At 46.4% G+C, this 25,379-nt stretch overlaps 2 protein-coding genes and 1 long non-coding RNA gene across 3 annotated transcripts in view; 1 reads left to right on the top strand and 2 right to left on the bottom strand.

Moving 5' to 3' along the window:
* Nucleotides 1-25,379, top strand: part of LOC149443029 (uncharacterized) — a 125,758-nt gene that overhangs the window by 20,237 nt on the left and 80,142 nt on the right. The window lies entirely within an intron of this gene.
* LOC149443031 (uncharacterized) lies at nucleotides 14,686-19,199 on the bottom strand. Its single transcript, XM_089655989.1, has 2 exons — nucleotides 14,865-19,199; nucleotides 14,686-14,772 (listed from the first exon to the last, which is right to left on the bottom strand). Exon 1 carries the CDS (start codon nucleotides 19,165-19,167, stop codon nucleotides 15,091-15,093), a length of 4,077 nt encoding a protein of 1,358 aa, XP_089512115.1. The 5' UTR covers nucleotides 19,168-19,199; the 3' UTR covers nucleotides 14,686-14,772; nucleotides 14,865-15,090.
* LOC149443030 (uncharacterized) lies at nucleotides 20,470-20,836 on the bottom strand. Its single transcript, XR_016306710.1, has 2 exons — nucleotides 20,649-20,836; nucleotides 20,470-20,556 (listed from the first exon to the last, which is right to left on the bottom strand). It is a non-coding gene; the product is annotated as an uncharacterized LOC149443030 (long non-coding RNA).

The following is a 25,379-nucleotide window of genomic DNA, read 5'->3' as shown; positions in this document are numbered from 1 at the left end:
ATCAATAAATGTGATGGTTTCATGTGTAAAACCCCGTGGTTCCGTGTGACGTGTTATAAAACAAGGTTTGAGGACTTCTTCACTGCATTTCTCATGAGGACAGCAGCCCCATCAAATGAATGGACTGTATCCAGGACGTGCGCACGCATCAAACGCAAACATGTGACCTGGATTTACACTGATTGCATTTATAAGAAATACAAACACATGATGATGTACTAAAACCCCACTCCGGGGACACAAAACCTGCCGTGGGGCCCCCTGCACTACATGGGTTACTCTGGGGGTGCCAGAATACAGGGAATCAGTGACCTCATTCTATGTGACAGCAGCCTCGCTCTAGTGGTCGGACCGGGTCACTGCGGCCATCTTCTCCAAGCTGCTCATGTATGCTCGCCCCATTCACATCCAATGTATGGTTTATAGCCCCGCACTGTACTGATGATGCCTACCGAGGGACCGCCCACAGGGTGGAGCTACAGGGGTAAGAGGACAGCGCTGGAGCGGGGGTTATGGTAAGTAACCCCATTGGTTGCCCCTTGGTCTCACCCCTAGACATATTGGCCCTGATTCACTAAGATGTGAGTGTAATAGCAGAGACTGACCATTCAGGCAGACTCCGGTCAATCAATCAGTGGTCTGACCAGCGTCTAGCAAGCTCATTAACGAGCGTCTACTGACTACTTTGCCATTAGTGAATGAGGTATCCTGTCTGGCACATCTTTAGGTGCAATACCGGATATATTCGCTAGATGGCGCACAAGCGCGGGCTTTATTAACATTGGCGTTTTCCTGATAGAAAATTCTAATACAACTGTACTATTACATTCTGAAAATTCTCTTTTGCTATTTTTTTTTTTTGCTGTTTCTCCAAAATGATCAGGAAAGTATTGCATTTACTAATGAATGTCATACATTCTATTTTCAAATGTTAAACATTTTCACACTTATATCTCAAATAATTTATATACTTCTAATTTCCCAATATAGTTATATATCTTCATTCTCTTTAATCACATAACTATTCTATGGTAAAGACAAGTGCAGCGCTATAAATGCATGTGATCAATAATGAACGCATGTAAAAACCAAAAAGTGTAAAGAATTGCAATAATGATGTAAACTGGTAAATCGTGCTAAAATAAGTTCATATAATTATTCCTGAATAATGGAATGTCCTTCGTGTGAGAGTACCAACTCAGAGAGTGCCTATGAATGGCACATGTGTTCTCTCCGTGACGGACAGTAGTGCATGAACTCGTGAAAGGTAAACCACCCTTGGGACTGGTCTACACTCACCAGAACAAAAGTATTAATGTGCATGGGTTATACACATCGCACATCTGGGGGTGCAGCGGTATGCTGGCAGCTATGGGTTAGTCATCCAGCTCCATCCATCCATCCATCAGGGTGGGTGCCCAAATGGTCCTGGGGAGGAATTAGCTCAGCCACAGGAGCCAGAAAGGTGCTCAATAGTGTAGTACACTGTCACAGGGGTGGATGACCTTTCACGAGTTCATGCACTACTGTTCGTGGTTATATTTATCTTGTGTAATACCATTTTACTAGTCTATATCATTTGACCAGCGCTCGCTTTATCATTTTTAAACAATGTAACTATTCTACATTATAGCTCAAACTGTGTCTCCCACAGTGGTTTAGTGGTTAGAGCTCAGAACTTACAGCACTTTGGTCATGGGTTCTAATCCCAGTCTTGGCAACATCCCAAAAAAATGGAGATCAATTTTCTGGGTTGTGGCAGGAATATTGATCAATCAATTATGATTTTGCCTAATGACTAGAAAGTGGATGAATGTTACCTATGTACTGTTCTTCTGCCAATTAGGTCATGTGCAAGTTTCATGCCGTGTATATTTCATTGTAACTTTTTTCTCTTTTAAATCTGTCTCCTTATACAACTTGACCCCCTCCCCCACCCCATCATCACCTGTCCCATATGCAAATCTATGGATCACCGCCCCACTCTTTAACTATCTATTTACTGATCAAGTGAATGTGTCTCATTTTCTATCAGCTACAGCTCAGATCTCACATTATTATACAATTGCTGATTGTATCTCACCACTAGTCTGATTGAATTCACAATTCTTGGTCAGTCCTGTTCCCTGACCTCTAATAACCTTTAGGGCCAGTTCACACTACATGTGTTTCAGTTGCTTTTTCGGCATCACAAACGCACAGAAAGAAGGTTATATGGTTGTCAATGTCATAGTTCACATCAGCGCTTGCATTTTCAATGCATTGCAGGTGCTGTAAACAAAGTTGACCACGCTGCATTGTTTCTGCACAGAACTGTACTGGAACACATTGAAACGTCCTTGAATGTACTAAAACGCACATGTCCCTAACTACATTGAATACAAAGAAAATAGAAAAAAATAAGTGGAAGGGATACAAAAATGCAATGTAAACATGTCCAAAACGCATCCAAAATGTACTGGAACACACTAAACATGCATGCCAAAAGGGCATGAAAAAAACCCATCAGGAACACATCTAGACTGTTTCTATAGTGTGAACCAGCCCTTAGGACTTGTTCACACCATTGGTGGTGCAGAAACGCATGCAAGAACACACATTTTCCAGCACAGCAAAGAAATGCAATGCCCTGTGTAGATGTGCGCAGGTACCATGATGAAAACGTTGTTGCACCTACACACGTCTATTAAAAACAGCCCCATTCACAGCCACAAATACGCATGGCACCACACTACTGTGCGGTTAGGTGCGACACACTTGGAAAATAACATAAAAATAAGCCAACATGGCTAAAACATATCTTGAAAATATGGGGACTCTGATATCCGGCGACAGTCCGTTCACCAACGAGAAGCAATTCTGCACCCCTAAAACCAACATAGAGGAAAGGGATGGTCAAATTGCTGTGCTGCTTCCAAACCACATCTGGCATGCCAGGGTCATTATGCAGGTCCTCGATGCCAGTTCTTGCCTGCGGCCACAAAATATCCACTGGCCACAAGTGAAGGTGAGTGGAGGACGTGAAGGTGGATTTCTACCAGCTTCAACCGCAAGCAGTACCACTCCTGAAAAATGAGAGCAAATAATCATTGACACGTCATCATGACAGTCAATTCTCAGTGCAGGCTATCTAGAGTGTCTTTCCTTTTTAACCATTTCAAGAGTTCAAGGAAACATTCTTGGAGCATCTACTGTGTTTGGAAAGGCCAAAGGTCCCCCCCTCCCCCAGGCACACTAATGCTTATGCAGGCCATAGACGGGGAGAAAAACGGCCGATTTTTCTTTTAAAAAATGAAAAATTGGTTGTTCAAGCGGCCGACGTTGCCAGCAATGGTAAAAAAAAAAAATCGGCCGATTTTCATCCCGTCTACAGCCGGCAAAAAGTGTCTCTGCAGAGAGCTCCGCTATTTCTTTGACAGTTCCTTGACATTTACAGCGGTTGCAACAATGTATCTATTTGTATCCATTTAGGATACAGATGTTTTTATTCGGAAACAAATAGATACAATGTTGCAACCGCTGTAAATGTCAAGGAACTGTCAAAGAAATAGCGGAGCTCTCTGCAGGGACACTTTTTGCCATACTGGAATTCCTCTCATTTTTCATCCTTCTTCTTCTTCTTCTTCTTCATCATCCTCCTCTTCTTCTTTTTCATCATCATCCTCTTCTTCTTTTTCATCATCATCCTCTTCTTCTTCATCCTCTTCTTCTTCATCATCTTCATCCTCTTCTTCTTCATCCTCTTCTTCTTCATCATCTTGATCATCATCATCCTCTTCTTCTTCTTCATCATCATCCTCTTATTCTTCTTCATCATCATCCTCCTCTTCATCATCATCTTCTTCTTCTTCTTCTTCTTCATCATCATCATCCTCTTCTTCTTCATCATCATCCTCTTCATCATCATCATCATCCTCTTCTTCTTCTTCTTCTTCATCATCCTCTTCTTCTTTTTCTTCTTCTTCATCATCATCCTCTTCTTCTTCATCATCATCCTCTTCATCATCATCATCATCCTCTTCTTCTTCTTCTTCATCATCCTCTTCTTCTTCTTCTTCTTCATCATCATCATCCTCTTCTTCTTCATCATCATCCTCTTCTTCTTCATCATCATCCTCTTCTTCTTCATCATCATCATCATCCTCTTCTTCTTCATCATCTTCTTCATCATCATCATCCTCTTCATCATCATCCTCTTCTTCATCTTCTTCTTCTTCATCATCATCATCCTCTTCTTCTTCTTCATCATCATCATCATCCTCTTCTTCATCATCATCATCATCATCCTCTTCTTCATCTTCTTCTTCTTCATCATCATCATCATCCTCTTCTTCTTCTTCTTCTTCTTCTTCATCATCATCATCCTCTTCTTCTTCATCATCATCATCATCCTCTTCTTCTTCTTCATCATCATCATCATCCTCTTCTTCTTCTTCTTCATCATCATCCTCTTCTTCTTCTTCCTCTTCTTCTTCTTCATCATCATCATCCTCTTCTTCTTCTTCATCATCATCCTCTTCTTCATCCTCTTCTTCTTTTTCTTCTTTTTGTCTTCCTCTTGCAGGTCACTGCTCATGTGCAGATTTTTTATCAGTAAAAAATCGGCCAATTTGCCCATCATTGCCGCGAAAATCGGCCGATCGGCAAATTCGGCCGTTTTTTTTTCCAACTTTACCGAAAAAAAAAATCTGCCAAAATACCGAAAAACGGCCGAACAAATAGCCCACTAACGATCCGAAAATCGGCCGATTTTATTTTCGGACGAAAAATCGGCCAATTTTCGACCCATCTATGGCCTGCATAAGATATGGTGTGGCCCTAGGGTCAATGTGTGTTTAGAATACTTCCAAAATGCACATACAAAAACACTCCATCCAAATGCATGTTCCATGTCTATAGCATGTTAAACAGAAGAAAAATGCAGTTACAGAATGTTAACATGCGCAAGTAAAAGTAGACAAAATCCACATCCTTTTATTCTGGCTTCACATACATGCATTGTGGTCTAACACCGCACTCCTGGGCAAATCACATGCAATTTGTGTGCGTTGCAATTAGAGACAAACATTTTGCACACCTCAAATTGCACCGCATCCGGGCCAAAAATGTGCAGGACCCTTTTTCAGGGTATGCACATGTATTGTACTGTCCAAGGCATTGCACACTAACGCATTGCACACTAAAAATGTCAAATACGTTAGTGTGTACAGTGCATGAGTGTAAAATGCTTTAGTGCACACTGCAGTGTACAACGCATTGCACACTGTAATACACTGTAATACCGTGTACACCCACACATTGTAGACTGTAATGCACTGTACACTATCATGCAGGATGGAGCAACGCATTGCACACTGTGATACCGTGTACACCCACACATTGTAGACTGTAATGCACTGTACACTGTCATGCAGGATGGAGCTACGCATTGCACACTGTGATACGCTGTCCACTGTCATGCAGAATCCAGCAACGCATTGCACACTGTAATACCATGTACACCAACACATTGTAGAATGTAATGCATTATACGCAGTATACATGTCCAGATATTCAAAGATTAGCCATGAAGGCCTAGCTGGTTACCTATTGGGCGACCGCAGATAGCCGAATAACGTACACTGCATCCAGGCAGCTCTGGGAGGGCGTCATATGACATCCTGGCAGAACGCGCTCTCCGTGATTGCTGTGTCCTAAGGACACAGCTGATCACGTGATGTGGTAAAGGCCAATCACAGCGGCTTTTTACCATGTGATCAGCCATGTCCAATGACACGCTGATCACCGGGAAATGCATTTGCCGGGTCTTGGCTGCACTTTCATCACGCTATCAGAATGTGTGGAAAGTACTGCCGAGAACCAGCAGTTATCAAAGCAGGGGTCGGCCCCGATGATCAGTGCCCACCAGTGCCACCCAACAGTTACGCCCACCTGTGGCCAGCAGTGCTACCCACCAGTGCTGCCTCATCAACGCACATCAGTGTTGCTAAATTACCAGTTTACCAAATGTTATAATATAAACAGACTTTTATTCATTATGAGCTATTTTGTGGTTTATCGAGCAAAAAGTAAAACACACAGCAGCAAGTCAATACCACCCAAAGAAAGCTCTATTTGTCTGAAAAAACTGATATAAATTTAAGATGGGTACAATGTGGCATGACCGCACAATTGTCATTCAAAGGGTAACAGTGCAGAAAGATGAAAATTGGCCAGGACAGGAAGGGGGTAGGAGTACCCAGTAGGCAAGTGGTTAATATCATTGACCCATCAATACCCAGGAGCTAATGTACAGATAAGTAGCATGTGCACCAAGTGAGATTCTGCTAGGCTCCACCCACAAAATTGCAATTACTTGTCCCTCACATGTTATAAACATGTTTGCAATGGCCACACTTACTGTACATATAAGGATCATCTCCTCAGTTGAGAACTGTGCTCTCGCCATGTCCAAATGCCAATAAGGTTATCAAAATTTTCAACCAACACAAAACCTCCAACCACTTCTCATCCACTTACACTCCCCACAACCACTTCCGGGTGCGCGCGCACGTGATGACGGACTTCCAGGATAGCCGTTCATGCTCCATGCGGACACCTGTTTGGTGCTTATTTGTTTGCAATCGCGCATTTTTATGTGCGGCTATGATAGCTTTCGCAAATGTGTGTTTCTTATTGATTTGTTTTTTTTAACCTTGGCTAATATTTGTTGCCAAAGGCCAAAAATCAACAAAGTGTGGACTATTTTATTACTGTAAATCGAATTGTAGAAAACCTGTAGCTGGCTGCACAGTGAATGTGACATTCATTAGTACATAATATTGTGGTGCAAGTGGGTTTTTTTTTTTTGGTTTTGAAAAAGCCAGTTTGCACCCACTTGCATATTCACGCTCTTACAAGATACATTTGAGCAGATTATATAAGTATACAAAGTAACTATTAAGGTTGTTCATATATTGAACATAAAATAAACACAAAAACATCGGTCAAATATTTATTGATCAAATATATCTTCATTTATTTGGTCAGCAGGAACAAGTAGGTACAGTCAATATCTTGGTGAGTCACAAAAATAGGATTGATGTGGCAAAAATAAAAACACTCCTGGTCATAAGAGCTTACAATCTAAAGATACTTCTAGTGAACTGTGTGTGCTCAGGTTATAGCAGGAAACAAAGGGGAAGATGAATCAAGTAACATTTTCGTGCACATAAGGTTTACTTACACAATCATTTAGTATAAAGATCCATTCACAAAAAAAGTCTACACATCAAAATATAAAGAAAACAAGACATATGTGAAAAACCCCTCCCACCTCTACAAATCCCCTCCCACCTCTACAAATCCCCTCCCACCTCTACAAATCCCCGACACATACATTTGTCAGCAGGTTTGTAAGAAAAAAGCATTGGAGTCTAAATAAGCAAGCAAAATTAAAACAAGAGCAGATTTTAAACAAAACGATTGACATGTGTGAGGCTTTCAATGCAAAGAGAAAAAACACAATCATTGTGCAATAACACACAAACACTTTACAAGGCCGAAAATATGCAAACATTTCCAGCCCACTTCCAAACACAGCCTGAGTGGTGTCTGGGGCAATTCAGCACAAAATCTCCCCCTCCCCCCCAAACACAGCCTGAGTGGTGTCTGGGGCAATTCAGCACAAAATCTCTTCTTCCCCCAAACCACTACAAGCAAGGACTTAGTCACAAACCCCCCGGCCTAGTAACAGGCCAAATCACTCCCTACTGCACATCTTTATATAAGCTAGGTTGTATTTGGAGCGCCAAACAAGGCCCCACACCCAATGAAGCCACACCCACCACTGACCTTAATTTGGTCAGTGAAAGTGTTTTCACCTGATGAATCCCCTTCCTACCTGCATTAACCCTTGGTATACAGGCCCCACCCCCAATGAAGGCCACACCCACCACTGTCAGTGAAAGTGTTTGCACCTGATGAATCCCCTTCCTTCCTGCATTAACCCTTGGTATACAGGCCCCACAAATCAGAAAGATATATACAGTGAAATGTATGTGTGCAGCATACAACAGAACATTGAGCAGGGATGTGAAAGGGAACCCCAATTGGAACCTTTATTGCTACTATGGTCACAATTCCCTCCAGATTCTCGCATGAGTTAAGACAGTCACATGACCACATCTTGTATGCAATACTGAAAATGACAAATCGATTTGACTAGTATGGTGAATTTCCCATCAATTGGCAAAACACTCCAGAAATCAAACATCACCAAACATTACACTCTGGGCAAAGCTGATTTACAAATCCTGCGACTTACAGTAAAGTTGACCATTTTAATGCAATTTTCAAGACATCTGACACAGATCTCTATGCAAATTGCCACTAACGTAGTACATGTACTACTATAGAAATCAGTGTTTGAAACGCACCCATGTGGTCACTCTAATAGCAGACAATAGGGTGCGACTTTGCAGACGATTTACAACTTGCATGTTGTGCAAATCACATGCCAAGTCCCACTCAATGTGCCGCTATTGGAGCGTTCATATTGTTGTGGTTCAAACTTGGTAGGAGCCGCAAGTAATAATAGAGTAATGAATACACTACTTTTCATGCAATTTGCTGAGAGATCGGTGTTGATTGTCTTGCAAATTGCACTTGAAATCACCATGTACCCCGACTTTGAAATCATGCAACTTCTATGCAAGTCACATGATGTGACTGTGGTGTCAATAACACCACTTAAAAATCTGCTTTAATGTGACCGCGTAGCCCCCAGTAACATTGTTTGCGATTGCCATGCAATTGGCATTACAGGCGACTTGCAAATCGTAGACCAAGTCGCACCCTATTGGCCACTGTAGGCTCTGTTCACATCCAATTGGATTGTGAACTCGTGCAACTTCACTGTAAGTTGGGCAATTGCCGCATCGGATTAGATGTGACAGTGGTGTTAGCCCCCAGTAACATTGTGTGCAATTTGCCATGCAAAGGGCAAGTTGCTGGCCATGCCAATCGCATGACAAGTCGCATCCAGGGTGTGCAATTTCAGGTGCGATTTGTGAATTGACATGGTACCTGATATTGGATATAATGAATGTGAATGTGAGTGTATTAACATACACCATTTGTTGCAGTGAGAGTTCAAAGGTATTTGAAGATTTTGGCCATTTATTAGCAATTTAACATCTAGACTCAAATAGAAATCGCAATGCTACACACAATTGAAAACACAACTAGTTAGTAATTCTCTAGAAAACACAGTAAAATTGGCAACTTAAACAGTAATTTTTATTTGCATATAGTGTGAGCGAAGCAGGAGAATTAACAAAGGAAATAAATCTTTGAAGGCGTGCGGTCTGCTTTGCATTTGGTGGAAAAATCCATACCAGTATTTGTGACAAGTTTGATGTGTGGATTCACCAACCAAGTCTTTTCTCTCTCGCTCACTCTTCTTTGTCTCACTGGCTCGCTCTTCTCTCTCGCTCACTCTTCTGTATGTCTCTCTTTATCACTCTTCAGTATGTTTTTCTCGCTCACTCTTCTTCATCTCACTGGCTCGCTCTTCTCTCTCTCTGTCAGCTCTTTGCTTGCCAAATCCTTCACAAAAGTGGGTTGAGTGTAAACCATCATTATCAAATCTATTAGTGCTCCAGGCTCTTATCTTACCCCATTGTATGACATTCACATAAGGTGCAGCTTTGAAGGTGTTTCAACAGACAAGGCCTCATTCTAATTCACATTTTAGGGATCACTTAGACAGAAAGCAAAGATGTTGCCAGAACATCTATTTGAAGACAGCCACACACGGAGATCATACTACTTCCTTGCCGTGGTTGGGATTCAAACCGACAACCCTAGAGTTGTGAGGCAGCAGTGCTAACCACTAACCCACGGAGCTACATTGCTAATCCAGCCTGTATTTCTGTGCTGTGAATCAATCTTAGGTCCTTGGGCAAGTTCAGTGTAACTACCAGATATCTCCAATGTGACACAAATGTTGTGCTATGTTGCCAATTCACATGTATGTTGGTTGTATGTATCCCAATACAAAGGATTGCAATACTAATACAGGCGTACCTCGGTTTACCAACGCCTCAGGGAACGTCATATTTGGGGTACAAATGCCAAACCATTTCAGTTAATTGGTCTGTTTACAAATGTTTGAATAATTTGGTATGGGCATGTGGCCTGGTATGGTTCAGGAGGGGGGGAGGCGCTCGCTTGTCCCCCCCCCCTTTCCTGACCTGCTGGGCTGCATGCTCAGATAAGTATCTGTTATGGATTTTGGGGGGTACCCCATGCTGTTTTTTATTTAATTTCAGCGTGGAGTTACCCCTTAACATCCATACGAGACCTGAAGGGCTTAGTATGGATGGGAGGGGGGACCCCACGCCGGGTTTTTTACAAATTGTTTATAATTCCCTGCAATACTTTTACATCAACTGTCAGTGGGGAACTCCGCCGACAGCTGAAACATGAGCGCTGCATTGGTTTTCGCTACTAAAATGCTGCATGAGTTGATAACATAACTCATGCGGGATTGTAGGAGCGACAGCCATGTGTTAATGTTTCAACTGTCAGCGGGGTTCCCCACTGACAGCTGAATGTAAAAAAAAAAAAAGCGTGGGGTCCCCCCTCCCATCCATACCAAGCCCTTCGGATCTGGTATGGATATTAAGGGGGAACTCCACGCTGAAATAAAAAAAAACAGCTTGGGGATCCCCCCAAAATCCATACCAGACCCTTATCCGAGCATGCAGCCCGGCAGGTCAGGAAAGGGGGGGCGAGCGAGCGCCCCCCCTCCTGAACTATACCAGGCCACCTGCCCTCAACATGGGGGGGTGCTTTGGGGAAGGGGGGCTCCCCCCCAAAGCACCTTGTCCCCATGTTAATGGGGACAAGGGCCTCTTCCGTTATTGGGATAATTGGTCAGCCATTTTTTGGGATTTTAGCATATTTTGTTTACCAGTAAAGTTGAAAATTTTTTGTTCCAAATTTACTGATAAAAAAAATGTGCCAAAATCCCGAAAAACAGCTGACCAATTAACCCACTAACGGCCCGAAAATCGTTCGATTTTCTTTTCGGCAGAAAAATCGGCCGATTTTAGACCCATCTATGGCCTGCTTTACATGGGTCTAAAATCGTCCGCAAAAAAAATCGGCTGATTTTCAGCCCGTTAGTGGGTTAATTGGTCAGCCATTTTTGGGGATTTTGCAACTTTTTTTTAATTGGTAAATTTGGATAAAAATTGGCCGATTTTGCAGATCGGCCGATTTTAGCTGCAATGATCGGCAAATTGGCTGATCTTTTAACAGATAAATAATCTGCACATGAGCCATGACCTGCAAGAAAAAGAATAAAAAAAAAGAATAAGAAAAAGAAAAATGCAGGCCTTAGATGGGGCGAAAACTGACCGTTTTAAAAAAAAAAAATCGGTTGTTCAATGGGCCGACGTTACCACCAATGGCAAAAAAATTGTTCGATTTTCGCCCCATCTACGGCCTGCAAATATAATAGCGAAGTAATTACTTCTGTCCCTGCAGAGAGCTGCGCTATTATATTTGACATTAAAAAGTATAAAGGTTGCAACATTGTATCTATTTGTATCCGAATAAAAACATCTATATCCGGAATGGATACAAATGGATACAATGTTGCAGTCTCTATACTTTTTAATGTCAAATATAATAGCGCAGCTCTCTGCAGGGACAGAAGGAATGTTTCAGCTGTCATCGGGGTTTCCCACTGACAGCTGAATTTTAAATTATTTCCGTGAATTAAATAAATAATAAAAAAAACAGCGTGGGTCCCCCCTCTCATCCTTACCAAGCCCTTCAGGTCTGGTATGGGTATTAAGGGGGAACTCCACGCTGAAATTTAAAAAAAAAAACAGCGTGGGTCCCCCTCAATATCCATACCAGACCCTTATCCGAGCATGCAGCCCGGCAGGTCAGGAAAGGGGGGGGGACGAGCGAGTGCCCCCCCCCCTCCTGAACCATACCAGGCCACATGCCCTCAACATGGGGGGGTGCTTTGAGGCAGGGGGGGCTCCCCCCCCCAAAGCACCTTGTCCCCATGTTGATGAGGACAAGGGCCTCTTCCCCACAACCCTGGCCGGTGGTTGTGGGGGTCTGCGGGCGGGGGGCTTATCAGAATCTGGAAGCCCCCTTTAACAAGGGGGCCCCCAGATCCCGGCCCCCCCCCCCCTACGTGAACGAGTCTGCGGTACATGGTCCCGCAGACTCCTTCACAAAAAAACTAAGTGTGGTGTAAAAAAAACACAGTACAGGGTCTTTGACAAGTCCTTTATTAAAACAATGTCCCCCGAAGTAGATCCAACGTCAATCACGGCGGCGGCGGCAGGGACCCGAAAAAAGAAAAAAAAAAAAGGTTCCGCTCCCGTCGGAGGCTCCCAGCCTTGTGAAGAAGAGGCTAGCTGACAGTTCTTATATAGGTATGGGGCGGGGCCAGCCGGGCACATCATCCCCGCCCCTTACCTATTTGAGAAATGTCACCCTGTCTCTCCACTGAGGCTAACTAGCTGAATGCAGGAGACAGTCTGACATTTCTTATATAGCTATGGGGCGGGGCCAGCCGGGAACAGCAAGCATGTGACATGGGGCGGGTCACTCGGATGATGTCCCCGGCTGGCCCCGCCCCATAGCTATATAAGAAATGTCAGACTGTCTCCTGCATTCAGCTAGTTAGCCTCAGTGGAGAGACAGGGTGACATTTCTCAAATAGGTAAGGGGCGGGGATGATGTGCCCGGCTGGCCCCGCCCCATACCTATATAAGAACTGTCAGCTAGCCTCTTCTTCACATGGCTGGAAGCCTCCGACGGGAGCGGAACCTTTTTTTTTTTTTCTTTTTTCGGGTCCCTGCCGCCGCCGCCGTGATTGACGTTGGATCTACTTCGGGGGACATTGTTTTAATAAAGGACTTGTCAAAGACCCTGTACTGTGTTTTTTTTACACCACACTTTTTTTTTTTGTGAAGGAGTCTGCGGGAGCATCTACCGCAGACTCGTTCACGTAGGGGGGGGGGCGGGATCTGGGGGCCCCCTTGTTAAAGGGGGCTTCCAGATTCTGATAAGCCCCCCGCCCGCAGACCCCCACAACCACCGGCCAGGGTTGTGGGGAAGAGGCCCTTGTCCTCATCAACATGGGGACAAGGTGCTTTGGGGGGGAGCCCCCCTGCCTCAAAGCACCCCCCCATGTTGAGGGCATGTGGCCTGGTATGGTTCAGGAGGGGGGGGGCGCTCGCTCGTCCCCCCCCTTTCCTGACCTGCCGGGCTGCATGCTCGGATAAGGGTCTGGTATGGATATTGAGGGGGACCCACGCTGTTTTTTTTTTTAAATTTCAGCGTGGAGTTCCCCCTTAATATCCATACCAGACCTGAAGGGCTTGGTAAGGATGAGAGGGGGGACCCACGCTGTTTTTTTTTTTTTTTTTTTTTATTGTGGACCTTTATTTTTACATTCAGCTGTCAAAATATATATTATCTAGACCTTTGAAATAAGTAAAATCATTACAGAAATAATTATAAAGGATAAGAAACAAAAATAGAATCACTAGAACTAAGGAAATCTAGTTAGATTACATGAAGATATGCCGAGTGCTGTTTATTAAACACAATAGTCGCGACCGAGTGCCGGCTCTCAGAGGAATCCACAATCAGATTCACTATTAGTCAGTGGCTAAAAAGCAAACGCCCATGGCAGAAGTCTAAAATGTGTTCTGCACATGCTCAGTTGTATCTGCCAAAGACACTGCACGGGCTTCTAGATTTTTACTGTGTCGATTTCCTTGAAAAAAACGATTTTTAACACATTTTTAATTTTTTTGGAAATAGCAGATATTGTTTAAAGTGAAGTCCTGATATTTGGCAAAGCAAATTTCTAAGTGAACATGTCTCTGCAGTGATTTTTCATGGTTTTAGACTTGCTTCTTAGCAAGTCTGTTTTGTGAGTCTGATTTCGGGCGTGTGTCTCTTTGTGAATTAGATTGGGCATCTGCTTATGGGCTCTGCTCAATAGTGAATTAGGTTGCAGGGTAAAAAATGACGGACGCCCATGAAAATTGGGCTTAAGCCCATAAATATGCGCCCACGCCCAATAGTGAATCAGGGCCTAAGAGATTGTATAAACACAGTGCAGTCATTGACCAGACAGGCTTTGTGTAAGCTCAGCTTTGTTCAACCCATACTGCAGACATGGACAGACTTGTTGCACCCAGCCTCAGTCAGCTTACAAAAACCCAGTCCTGTTTCTAACTCTACTCCTGTGTTCCCAACAGCTCCTCCAGTTACAGCCCAGTATACCCTGCTATCTACCACATGTCAGTACCCTGTTCCCACTCGCTGCACCTATCCTGCCTTTAACCCTGTAAAAAAGCCCTCTGTAGCAACTGCTCCCTCTCCTGTTCCATCCTCCAGTTTTTCTCTGTCTCCAGCTGCTCCATTCGTTTGCAGACCTGCGTTTACTTGCAGTGCTCCAGTAGTTAAAACCAGAAAAAAGCGAAAATTCTTTCCAACCAATACCATCCTGCCAGTATCCAAACCGGTGAGCCTGCCTTCCGTGACTCGGCCTGAAGCCTCTACTCAGCCTGTCCTGCCTTCTCTGCAGTTATGAAAGGGTTACAGAGGATTACAGGCAGTATAACCTTTGATGTCCACACAGTAAAGAGTCGATGATTGATAACCGATGATCTTTTACTGATAACATGTGATCATAATGAGAATGAATGAATGTGCGGATGAATGTGAATAAATGCGGTAAAACTGAAATACAAACAGAATAAACAAACATAAGTACATATCTAACTTCCTAGCTATGTGCATAACATTCCACAGTACATAGGAAGGGTACTTACAGACTTTGGGGGTCTAATCAAGCCCATATATGAAGAGGGAACAGCATCCCACATGTACTTGCATTGTAGAATTTCTTTAGTCTGAAGAGATGAGGTCACTTCCTCCCAAGTTAGCAAACAGGACGTCCCTAGCCTTAAAGGGACAGACACTGCTGAATGCTAAAGAATGCCTTGTGTAATACAAGGCAGCACACTCCCCACCTGGCATAATAATGATATGCCACTATTAAACTCCTGGAAGGAGTAAAACGACTTCCGTGATGGGTCTAAGGTACACCTTAGGGGTGCCCTGTTTTACTACTCTGACCTCTACTTTCCTGACTCTGCTATCACTACTAGCATCAGTCCCCACAATGAGTCCAATTGGCCACTCGTTCCTGTGGGCCTGAGAGTCTTTTAGTAGAACAACATCTCCAACTTGTAAGTTGGGCTTGTCGGCTTGCCATTTGTTGCGTGGTTGGAGGGTCATCAGGTACTCCTGTCTCCATCTCTTCCAGAAGATATCACATCTGATAATGGTGACATTGGCTTGCTCAAGATAGTCATTGTTACCCTGGTCAACACTGGCTGTTTTGCTGAAGGATCTGGCCAAGCAGATGAGTTTCCCTATGGCACGGAAGAGTGACTTCCAGCTGGAAAACCTTTCGAACCTACATGAGCCAAGACCTTCTCTGGTGGTTAGAGTCTTGTAAACTGCAACTAGAGGTCTTACCTCTTTGTCTTGGTCTGGTTCTACAAGCTGAAAAGTTCCTTTCTGATCAGTCTCTTCAGTTTCTGGTCCAGTCAAGAAGGATGGACCTGTGAACCAGTTAGTCTGTTTGAGGACAGCAGCTGGTACCAGTCTAGTCCCATGGTCAGCAGGGTTCTTGTCTGTACTGATGTGATGCCACTGTTCTGGACTTGTACACTTTCTGATACGTGTTACTCTGTTTGACACGTATGTGTAGAATCTTCTTGAAGCGTTGTGGATATAACCTAAAACAATCTTGCTGTCTGTGTAGAAGTTCACTGCATGGATCTCGATGTCCAGTTCTGCAATGAGTAAGTCTGCTATCTCCACAGCTAGGACAGCAGCACAAAGTTCTAAGCGTGGAACCGTGTGAGCAGGTCTTGGAGCCAGTTTGGACTTTCCCAAGATGAATCCTGCATGGCTTTGTCCCTGAGTGTCTATGACTCTAAGGTAGGCTACAGCTGCTATAGCCACGGTGGATGCATCTGAAAACACGTGTATCTCTCTTCGTTTTGTAACAGACAAAGAAACAGAGACGTATGGTCTTTGGATGCTAAATCGCTCAAGCTCCAGCAAAGAGTCTTTCCACAACTTCCACTGCATTTCTTTCTTTTCAGGTAGAGGTGTGTCCCAATCACTTTGTTCTAGCTCAGTTGTAATCTCTCTCAAAAGAGCTTTGCCTTGCATGGTGATGGGTGCTACGAACCCCAAGGGATCGTAAAGACGGTTGACCGTAGACAAGACACCTCGCTTTGTGAAAGGCTTCTCTTCCCTGGATACTCGGAAGGTGAAGCTGTCAGTTTTCAAGTCCCAACTAAGCCCTAAGCTTCTTTGAAGGGGTGGTGAATCTGTACCTAGATCTAGGTCTTTGAGGTCTTTTGCACGGTCTTCTGCTGGGAATGCTTCCATTACTTTGCTGTTGTTGGAAGCCACTTTGTGCAGTCTTATGTTAGAGTCTGCTAGCAAGTCTCTAGTGCTTTTCAAAATGTCAATGGCTTCTCCACTACTGGAGAAGGAAGCAAGTCCATCATCTACATAAAAGTTTTTCATAACAAATTGTTTGGCTTCAGGGTTGTGTCTGTCACCTTGCTGCGCTGCTCGTCTCAAGTTATAGATAGCGACAGCTGGTGAGGGACTGTTCCCAAACACATTTACTTTCATCCTATACTCTATGATACCTTTGTTGAGGTCGTTGTCTTCATACCATAGGAACCTCAGGTAGTCTCTGTGGTCTTCACGGACAAGGAAACAGTAGAACATCTGCTGTACATCTGCTGTTACTGCAACAAGTTCTCTTCGGAATCTGATAAGGACTCCAAGAAGTGTGTTGTTCAGGTCTGGTCCGCTGAGAAGTACATCATTAAGGGAAATACCTTCATGCTTTGCACTGGAATCAAATACTACACGTATCTGACCTGGTTTTTGAGGATGGTACACTCCGAATATTGGCAAGTACCAGCGTTCTTGTTTTTCATGCAGTGCTGGTGCTTTTTTAGCTTGATCTTTGTCAAAGATTTTCCGCATGAATTCTTGGAAGTGTTCTTTCATGTCTGGCTTTCTTTCAAGAGTGCGCTGCAATAGCGCAAGGCGTTTCTCTGCTTGCACTCTGTTGTTGGGAAGACGATGCCGTGGTGTACGGAATGGTAGTGGGGCTACCCAACTGCCTGCTTTGTCTTTGAAGACTTCTCTATCCATGATCTCAAGGAAGAGGTTATCTTCAACAGATGGTGCTAGTTTGTCATCATCTTGAGTTCTCTCAAACACTTTGTGGCCTAGCTGATCTGAATCTTCAGCTGAGGCTGTATCTTCCAGGAACCTCTGGATGTTCTGGGGATGTGTTGGGTTAGATAGTTTCTCTTTAATCTCCATGCTGTTGTTACATGGGCAAAGACATGATGTGCGACCGTTCTGCAGCAGATTTGTTCTGTAGACATTCACCTTTGCGGGTTTGTGAAGTCCGTTCAGACATACATTTCCAACGATAACCCATCCAAGATCAAGACGTTGAGCAAATGGTGCATTGTGCGGCCCATTGTATTGTTCTCTGACCTTGTGCACTCTCAGTATGTCTCTTCCTAGTAGAAGGACGATTGCAGCATCTGGGTTGAGTGTTGGGATCTTGTCTGCTATTCGCACGAGATGAGGGTAGTGACGTGCCACTTCAGGTGTGGGAATCTCTGACCTGTCATCTGGTATCATGTCACATTCTATGAGGGTAGGAAGAGTCAGCTGTGTCTTTCCATCTAATGACTCGATGGTGTAGTTGTTTGCTCTTCTCCCTGATGTCTCTATAACTCCAGAACATGTCTTCAAGGTGTATGGAGTTGAACTTCCTTTGTCACCAAAGAGGTCGAAGAACTCTGTCTTTGCTAGAGACCTGTTGCTTTGTTCGTCTAGGACTGTATACATCTTCACTGCCTTTTCTCTGAGACCGTTGGGATACACTTTGACTAAGCATATCTTGGAGCATGATCTAGAGAGTCCTGGTTCTGTACAGATCTCAGTACACTTTGAAGTTATCGCTGGTGTTGCACTTTCTTTTTGCTCCCCACCATGATCTTCTTGAGTTGCTGGAACTTCTGATCTCCATGGTGGTGGTCCTGGGTGCAGTGCTGACAGATGTCGGTCATTGTTGCATTCTGTGCACCGTATTTCTCTCTTACAGTCTTTTGCAAGATGTTGCATTGAGGCGCAGCATCTGAAACAAATGTGATTGTCTTTAAGGTAAGCCTTGCGCTCCTCTAATGTCTTACTTCTGAAACTGCGACATTTTCTTAGTGGATGAGGCTTGTTGTGTATTGGGCACTGTTTGTCTGGATCCTCAACTTCTTTGGTTGTGTTGTCTTCCTGATTGGCTGCAGCCTCAGGCGGGACTTCTGTCTTCCGCACAGACACTGTTGCTCTGCGTTCTTTGTAGTGTACTGGCAGCTGCTTCTCTGTCCTTGGGGAGCTTGCAACTCTCTTGTTCAGGAAGGCGAAGCTTGGGTCATTGCGTGTCTTAGCTTGGTCTACAACGAATTCAGCGAGGAAGACAAACGGTGGAAATGCAACTCGATAGTCTTTCTTGTATCTGGATGCTTGAGAGACCCACCTTTCTTGCAGGTTGAAAGGGAGCTTCTCGATTATGGGCTCTACTCCACGTGCTGTGTCTAAGTATAAGAGACCTGGCAGAGTTCCACTAGTCTTTGCTGCTTCTATCTCTAGGAGTAGGTCTCCAAGCTCTCTCAGCTTCTGATTGTCTTTGTTTGTCATTTTTGGGCAAGTTTCAATTTTCTTTAAAAGTGCTTCTTCTATTACTTCAGGTGACCCATAGCAGTCTTCCATTCTCTGCCAGACCATCGCAAGTCCTGCTGTTGCATCATGGACATGCACTGACCTGATTCTTTTGGCCTGCTCTGAGGACTCTGGTCCTAGGTATTTGGCAAGTAGGTCGAGCTTCTCTCTGTCTGTCAGCTCTAAGTTTTGGGTGCTGCTTAGGAAGGATGACCTCCAGGCCCAGTAGTTTTCAGGACGATCGTCAAACTTCAAGAGACCAGTGCTCACCATCTCACGGCGCATCAGGTATTTCGACATGTCTGTAACCCTTGCTGTGTCAGGTGCGTTTGTTCTGGGTACAAACGCGGGACTACTGGCTGATAGTGACTGATGGGTTCGTTGAGGTATTTGACTAAGTCTATTTTGATCAGATGGTTGCTCTCCTCTATTGTAGTCTAGATCTGGTCTTGCACGAGGAGAGGTTATATCGCCATCTACTTGGTTTCTTAGCGTGTTGGCGGTTTGGTATCTGAGCACGTGATTGGTTGACTTATCACGTGGCGGTTCAGGTTCAGTCTTGTAGTGATGCGTAACATCAAAGCTGTCTGCTCCCAACTGGGTCCTTGATGGTTTCGGTGCGTCACTAGGCTGTTTATCAGGGTATAGGATTGCTTGTGATTGTACATACTCACGGGTGCGTTGGAATGTACTGAGAGGTGTTATCAGGGTTTCCAGTACATCGCTCTCTACAAACTGAATATCTGCAGCTCTCGCGAGAACTTCGGCTTCAGCTATGGCTGCTGCAGCTATTTTCTGTTGCTGAAGTATGTGTAAAGAGGCTTGCACTTCTGCCTTTCTCCTAAGCGTTTCTGCTTTTCTCCTAAGCGTTTCTGCTTCTGTCCTTTTTATTTCAGCTTGACTCTTCTGCTGCTCTTCATCTAGGTAGCCTTGCTCTTTCATAAGCTCTGCTTCCTGTATGGCATAGGAGGCCATGGCGCATGCGGCCTCGGCCTTGGCTTGTGCCCTGGCGGCGATAGCGCTGACTGAAGACAAGTTTGTGACGCTAGAATGTCTGGAACTTGTATGCTTACTCCTGGCTGCCCCAGCACTGACTGACGATAGGTCTGTGACGTTTGAATGCCTGGAACTTGAACGCTTAGATCTGGTGGTTTCTGCTTTGGATGACGACAGATCCGATTTGTTATAAGTTCTCGGCGTGCTGCATTGTGACCTAGTTTCCAGCGTACTGTGCATATTTTCTTCCTGTTTGCACGAGATTTTAGGAAGGGTTAATTTAGTGATATCTTTCATATCTTTCTCTGTGTCTGCGTGCTGCATTGTGCTTGAGTGGAGTACACAGCGTGTACACGAAGCTGAGTTAGTTTCACTTTGCTATGCCTAGACTGGCTGTGCTGTGGGGATTTCACACACACGTGCTGCTGTATTAACAGTTAAGAGTCTTTTCTGTGTTGTGGGGCTTGCTGTAGTGTTTTCACACAATGTGCTCTGAAGTAACCGAGTAAGTCTTTTTACTGTCCTGCCTTCTCTGCAGTTATGAAAGGGTTACAGAGGATTACAGGCAGTATAACCTTTGATGTCCACACAGTAAAGAGTCGATGATTGATAACCGATGATCTTTTACTGATAACATGTGATCATAATGAGAATGAATGAATGTGCGGATGAATGTGAATAAATGCGGTAAAACTGAAATACAAACAGAATAAACAAACATAAGTACATATCTAACTTCCTAGCTATGTGCATAACATTCCACAGTACATAGGAAGGGTACTTACAGACTTTGGGGGTCTAATCAAGCCCATATATGAAGAGGGAACAGCATCCCACATGTACTTGCATTGTAGAATTTCTTTAGTCTGAAGAGATGAGGTCACTTCCTCCCAAGTTAGCAAACAGGACGTCCCTAGCCTTAAAGGGACAGACACTGCTGAATGCTAAAGAATGCCTTGTGTAATACAAGGCAGCACACAGCCTGAAGCCTCTACTCAGCCGGATGCCTCTCTTCAGCCGGATGCCGGTACGCAGCCTGATGCCTCTCTTCAGCCTGAAGCCTCTCCTCAGCCTGAAGCCTCTCCTCAGCCTGAAGCCTCTCCTCAGCCTGAAGCCTCTCCTCAGCCTGATGCCTCTCCTCAGCCTGAAGCCTCTCCTCAGCCTGATGCCTGCATTCAGCCTGATGCCGCTACTCAGCATGATGAACTGATCCAGCCCGACGATCCTATTAGGCCAGTTGACTCGATGCCCGCTGTTGATCCAGATGATCCGGTACCTGATCCAGTGCCCGCTGTCGTGCCAATTGACTCAGAGCCCGCTGTCATACCTGGTGACCCGGTGCCCACTGCCTTGCCAGATGACGCGGTGCCCGCTGGCAAGCCAAATGACCTGATGCCTGGTGACCCAGTGCCCGCTGTCATACCTGGTGACCCGATGCCCGCTGTCGAGCCAGACAATCCGGTACCTGATGCCCCGGTGCTCACTGTCGTGCCTGTTGACTCGGAGCCCACTGCCTTGCCAGATGACGCGGTGCCCGCTGTCGAGCCAAATGACCTGATGCCTGGTGACCCGATGCCCGCTGTCCAGCCAGACGATCCAATGTCTGACCCAGTGCCAGCGGTCATCCCAGTTGACTCGGAGCCCACTGTTGTGCCTGGTGACTCGGTGCCCGCCGCCCCGCCTGGGGGCCCGAGACCTGTCGTTCCGCCTAAGGGCCCGAGACCTGTCGCTCCGCCTGGGGGTCCGGCACCTGCCACTCCGCTTGAGGGCCCGAGACCTGTCGCTCCTCCTGGGGGTCCAGCGCCCGCCGCTCCGCCTGAGGGCCCGAGACCTGTCGCTCCACCTGGGGGTCCGGCGCCCGCCGCTCCGCCTGAGGGCCCGAGACCTGTCGCTCCACCTGGGGGTCCGGCGCCCGCCGCTCCGCCTGAGGGCCCGAGACCTGTCGCTCCGCCTGGGGGTCCGGCGCCCGCCGCTCCGCCTGGGGGCACGATGCCTGTCGCCCCGCCTGGGGGCACGATGCCTGTCGCCCCGCCCGGGGGCCCGGTGCCTGTCGCCCCGCCCGGGGGCCCGGTGCCTGTCGCCCCGCCCGGGGGCCCGGTGCCTGCTGCTCCGCCCGGGGGCCCGGTGCCTGCTGCTCCGCCCGGGGGCCCGGTGCCTGCTGCCCCGCCCGGGGGCCCGGTGCCTGCTGCTCCGCCCGGGGGCCCGGTGCCTGTCGCCTTGCCCGGGGGCCCGGTGCCTGTCGCCTTGCCCGGGGGCCCGGTGCCTGTCGCCTTGCCCGGGGGCCCGGTGCCTGTCGCCCCGCCCGGGGCCCGGTGCCTGTCGCCCCGCCCGGGGCCCGGTGCCTGTCGCCCCGCCCGGGGCCCGGTGCCTGTCGCCCCGCCCGGGGGCCCGGTGCCTGCTGCTCCGCCTGGTGGCCCGCTGCCTGCTGCTTCGCCTGGTAATCCGATGTGCCTCTGCCCGGAGTCCTGCCCGATGTGCCTCTGCCCAGAATCCTGCCCGATGTGCCTCTGCCCGGAGTCCTGCCCGATGTGCCTCTGCCCGGAGTCCTGCCCGATGTGCCTCTGCCCGATGTGCCTCTGCCCGGAGTCCTGCCCGATGTGCCTCTGCCCGATGTGCCTCTGCCCGGAGTCCTGCCCGATGTGCCTCTGCCCGGAGTGCCTCTGCTCGATGTGCCGCTGCCCGGAGTCCAGCCCGGTGTGCCGCTGCCCGGAGTCCTGCCCGGTGTGCCAGTCTTTGCTATCCCGCCAGTTGCCAGACCCGGGCGGTGGAACATTTTGCCCAGCTAGGACTGTTTGGAGCGTCCTGAGGCCGCTCCTTGAGGGGGGGGGGGTTCTGTTAGGAATGGACTGGCCAGCAATGGTGGGACTCACCTGCCTTTTGATCTGCAGTACCAGGGCTGGCCAGCGGGTGCTCCCAGCAATCAGAGACTCAACCTTTCAGCCAGCTAACACCTGGAACTGATGATACTGGGGTATTTAAGGGATGGCCAGACTTGCAGACTCTGCCTTGGTGTTGTGTTTGTCCTGGGCCCTGTATCTGTCCTGCATCCTGTTTCTGTTCCTTTGCTGACCCTGATCTGAACTGCTGCTGACTTCTCCTGCTCTGATCCTGGCTTGTGACCCTGACCATCCCTCTGTCTGACCCTCTGTACCTCGCTGCTTGCTACCTGCTGAACCTGGCCTGTGACCCCGACCATTCTCTGCTTGCTCCCCCCGTACCTACCTGCCCAATTGATATTGACCCGGCCTGCCTGACGACGCTTGCTTGTATGTACTGTTATCTGTGGGTGGTTGGTTTGGTTTGTTTGCACTGTATTATGTTTAGTATTGCCCTGCGTTTATGTTTGTATGGTTAGTGTTAATAAATTATATTGTTTATCACATTTCTGAAGTCTGCGTTTCCCTGCATCAGTCACACATCTCTGGTCATACCTGGGAGCCCTGACAGCTGGCCTGGTACAATGATCTGTCATCTGGTGGACACAGCAGGTGACATATCAAGATACAGCAGAGCCACTAGACTTGGAGGACTTCATATGATGTCCACCCAGGATGGGAGAGATCCCGCTCAGCTGTCATTCTGCTATAGGCCTGGGGGGAAGCAATTCATTACAGGGGACAGGGGACACTACAGGGGACACTGTACAGGTTCTATATGTAGTCTGAGGGCCCCTGTGGAAGTCCATGTGTGGACATTCCTACCTATGATAAATGACAGGCTAAACCCACCTGGAGACTTTCTCCACACCTGGAGTGTGCTGAGTTCTTGGAGAACGTCTACACAGTGTTTCCAGATTGGCTTTATCACCCCAACGAGCTCGCTCCAGTTCATGGATGTCATCATTATGTTTGGAGGATCTCACCAGTCAGGAGCCTTTCCTGTCATCCTACATGTTCCCTTCTGAGGATTGTTCTATCCTTCCAAACAAATGTATGAAATCATGGATGAGTCCTCCTTCTATGTGATCTAGAAGATCTTCAATCACAATGTCTTTATGGATGAAGTGGATGGCCCAGTTTATATATTATTTATTGCTTTACAGCTTTATTCCCTCCAGGATTCATTCTTTATTTATAGAACCATTCAAGGAAGTGTTCTTACTGTGAGAGATCTCCACCACCATTCCTCTGTGACCATTACATCCTTGTCATTTATGTCTAACATCTTCATTATGAGTGGATTGATAGATATTATTATACTTTAGGATGTATTTTTGCATTTTTTTTACCCAAAAAGATCTGTTTTGGAGGTCTCTGTTTTATTATGTATTTTGTTTTTATCTTGTGTTCTGTGTCTTTAAGACTTTTCTATCTGTAGTAAAATATATTATATAAACAGTTGGTTGCATAAGAGTTAGGTTTATTGTTTCTTACTTTTTTTAGTTCTTTTTGATCTTCCCTGGTATCTCTGTAAGGTAGATACAATGCAGGAATGGTTATTAGGGGATGTTTCTCAGGGCTGCAGGTCACCACAAGATGGTGATCTCATTTCTCCCCAGACAGGACTTCTCTATGGAATACAGACAGGAAGTGATGTCAGGTACAGACAGGAAGTGATGTCAGGGACAGAGAGGACATTCGGAGAGGTGAGTTGGGAGGAAATAGATCAGAGACATTGGTGGACGTGGCAGCAGAGGAGGTAATAAGATGTTATTTCCTATTTACACTCAGTAACCCCCCGTCATGTCCGTCCTCTTCCTCCATAGTCCTGTCCGTCCTCTTCCTCCATAGTCCTGTCCGTCCTCTTCCTCCATAGTCCTGTCCGTCCTCTTCCTCCATAGTCCTGTCCGTCCTCTTCCTCCATAGTCCTGTCCGTCCTCTTCCTCCATAGTCCTGTCCGTCCTCTTCCTCCATAGTCCTGTCCGTCCTCTTCCTCCATAGTCCTGTCCGTCCTCTTCCTCCATAGTCCTGTCCGTCCTCTTCCTCCATAGTCCTGTCCGTCCTCTTCCTCCATAGTCACGTCCTTCCTCTTCCTCCATAGTCACGTCCGTCCTCTTCCTCCATAGTCACGTCCGTCCTCTTCCTCCATAGTCACGTCCGTCCTCTTCCTCCATAGTCACGTCCGTCCTCTTCCTCCATAGTCACGTCCGTCCTCTTCCTCCATAGTCACGTCCGTCCTCTTCCTCCATAGTCACGTCCGACCTCTTCCTCCATAGTCGTGTCCGTCCTCTTCCTCCATAGTCGTGTCTGTCCTCTCCCTCCATAGTCACGTCCGTCCTCTTCCTCCATAGTCACTTCCGTCCTCTTCCTCCATAGTCACTGTGACGTCTTTTATCTCCAGCAGATGATGATACACACATATATAGTGTGGGAACCCAGATGAACCCCTTCAGGGGCAGAACATTCCCCCACTTCCGGGGCCGGAACATTCTCCTCATTGTGGAGATAAATTCTAGTAATATGGTCCTCTAAACAAACAGCACTGACAATAAATAGACAAGACAAGGACCATCCTGACCATACATGGCCTACAAAGGGCAATGATGACACTACACAGGCAGCCAATGGGCAATCATT

This window comes from Staurois parvus, unplaced genomic scaffold (genome assembly GCF_062004578.1).
Source record: "Staurois parvus isolate SC_StPar_1 unplaced genomic scaffold, SC_StPar_1.0 ptg000879l, whole genome shotgun sequence".
NCBI classification, from domain to species: Eukaryota; Metazoa; Chordata; class Amphibia; order Anura; family Ranidae; genus Staurois; species Staurois parvus.
The sequence above is the reverse complement of the archived record's forward strand: the minus strand, read 5'-3'. Positions and strand labels throughout refer to the sequence as shown.

Excerpts from the sequence above, each read along its gene's own strand:
- LOC149443031 (XM_089655989.1), bottom strand. The coding sequence starts at position 19,167 with ATGTCGAAATACCTGATGCGCCGTGAGATGGTGAGCACTGGTCTCTTG.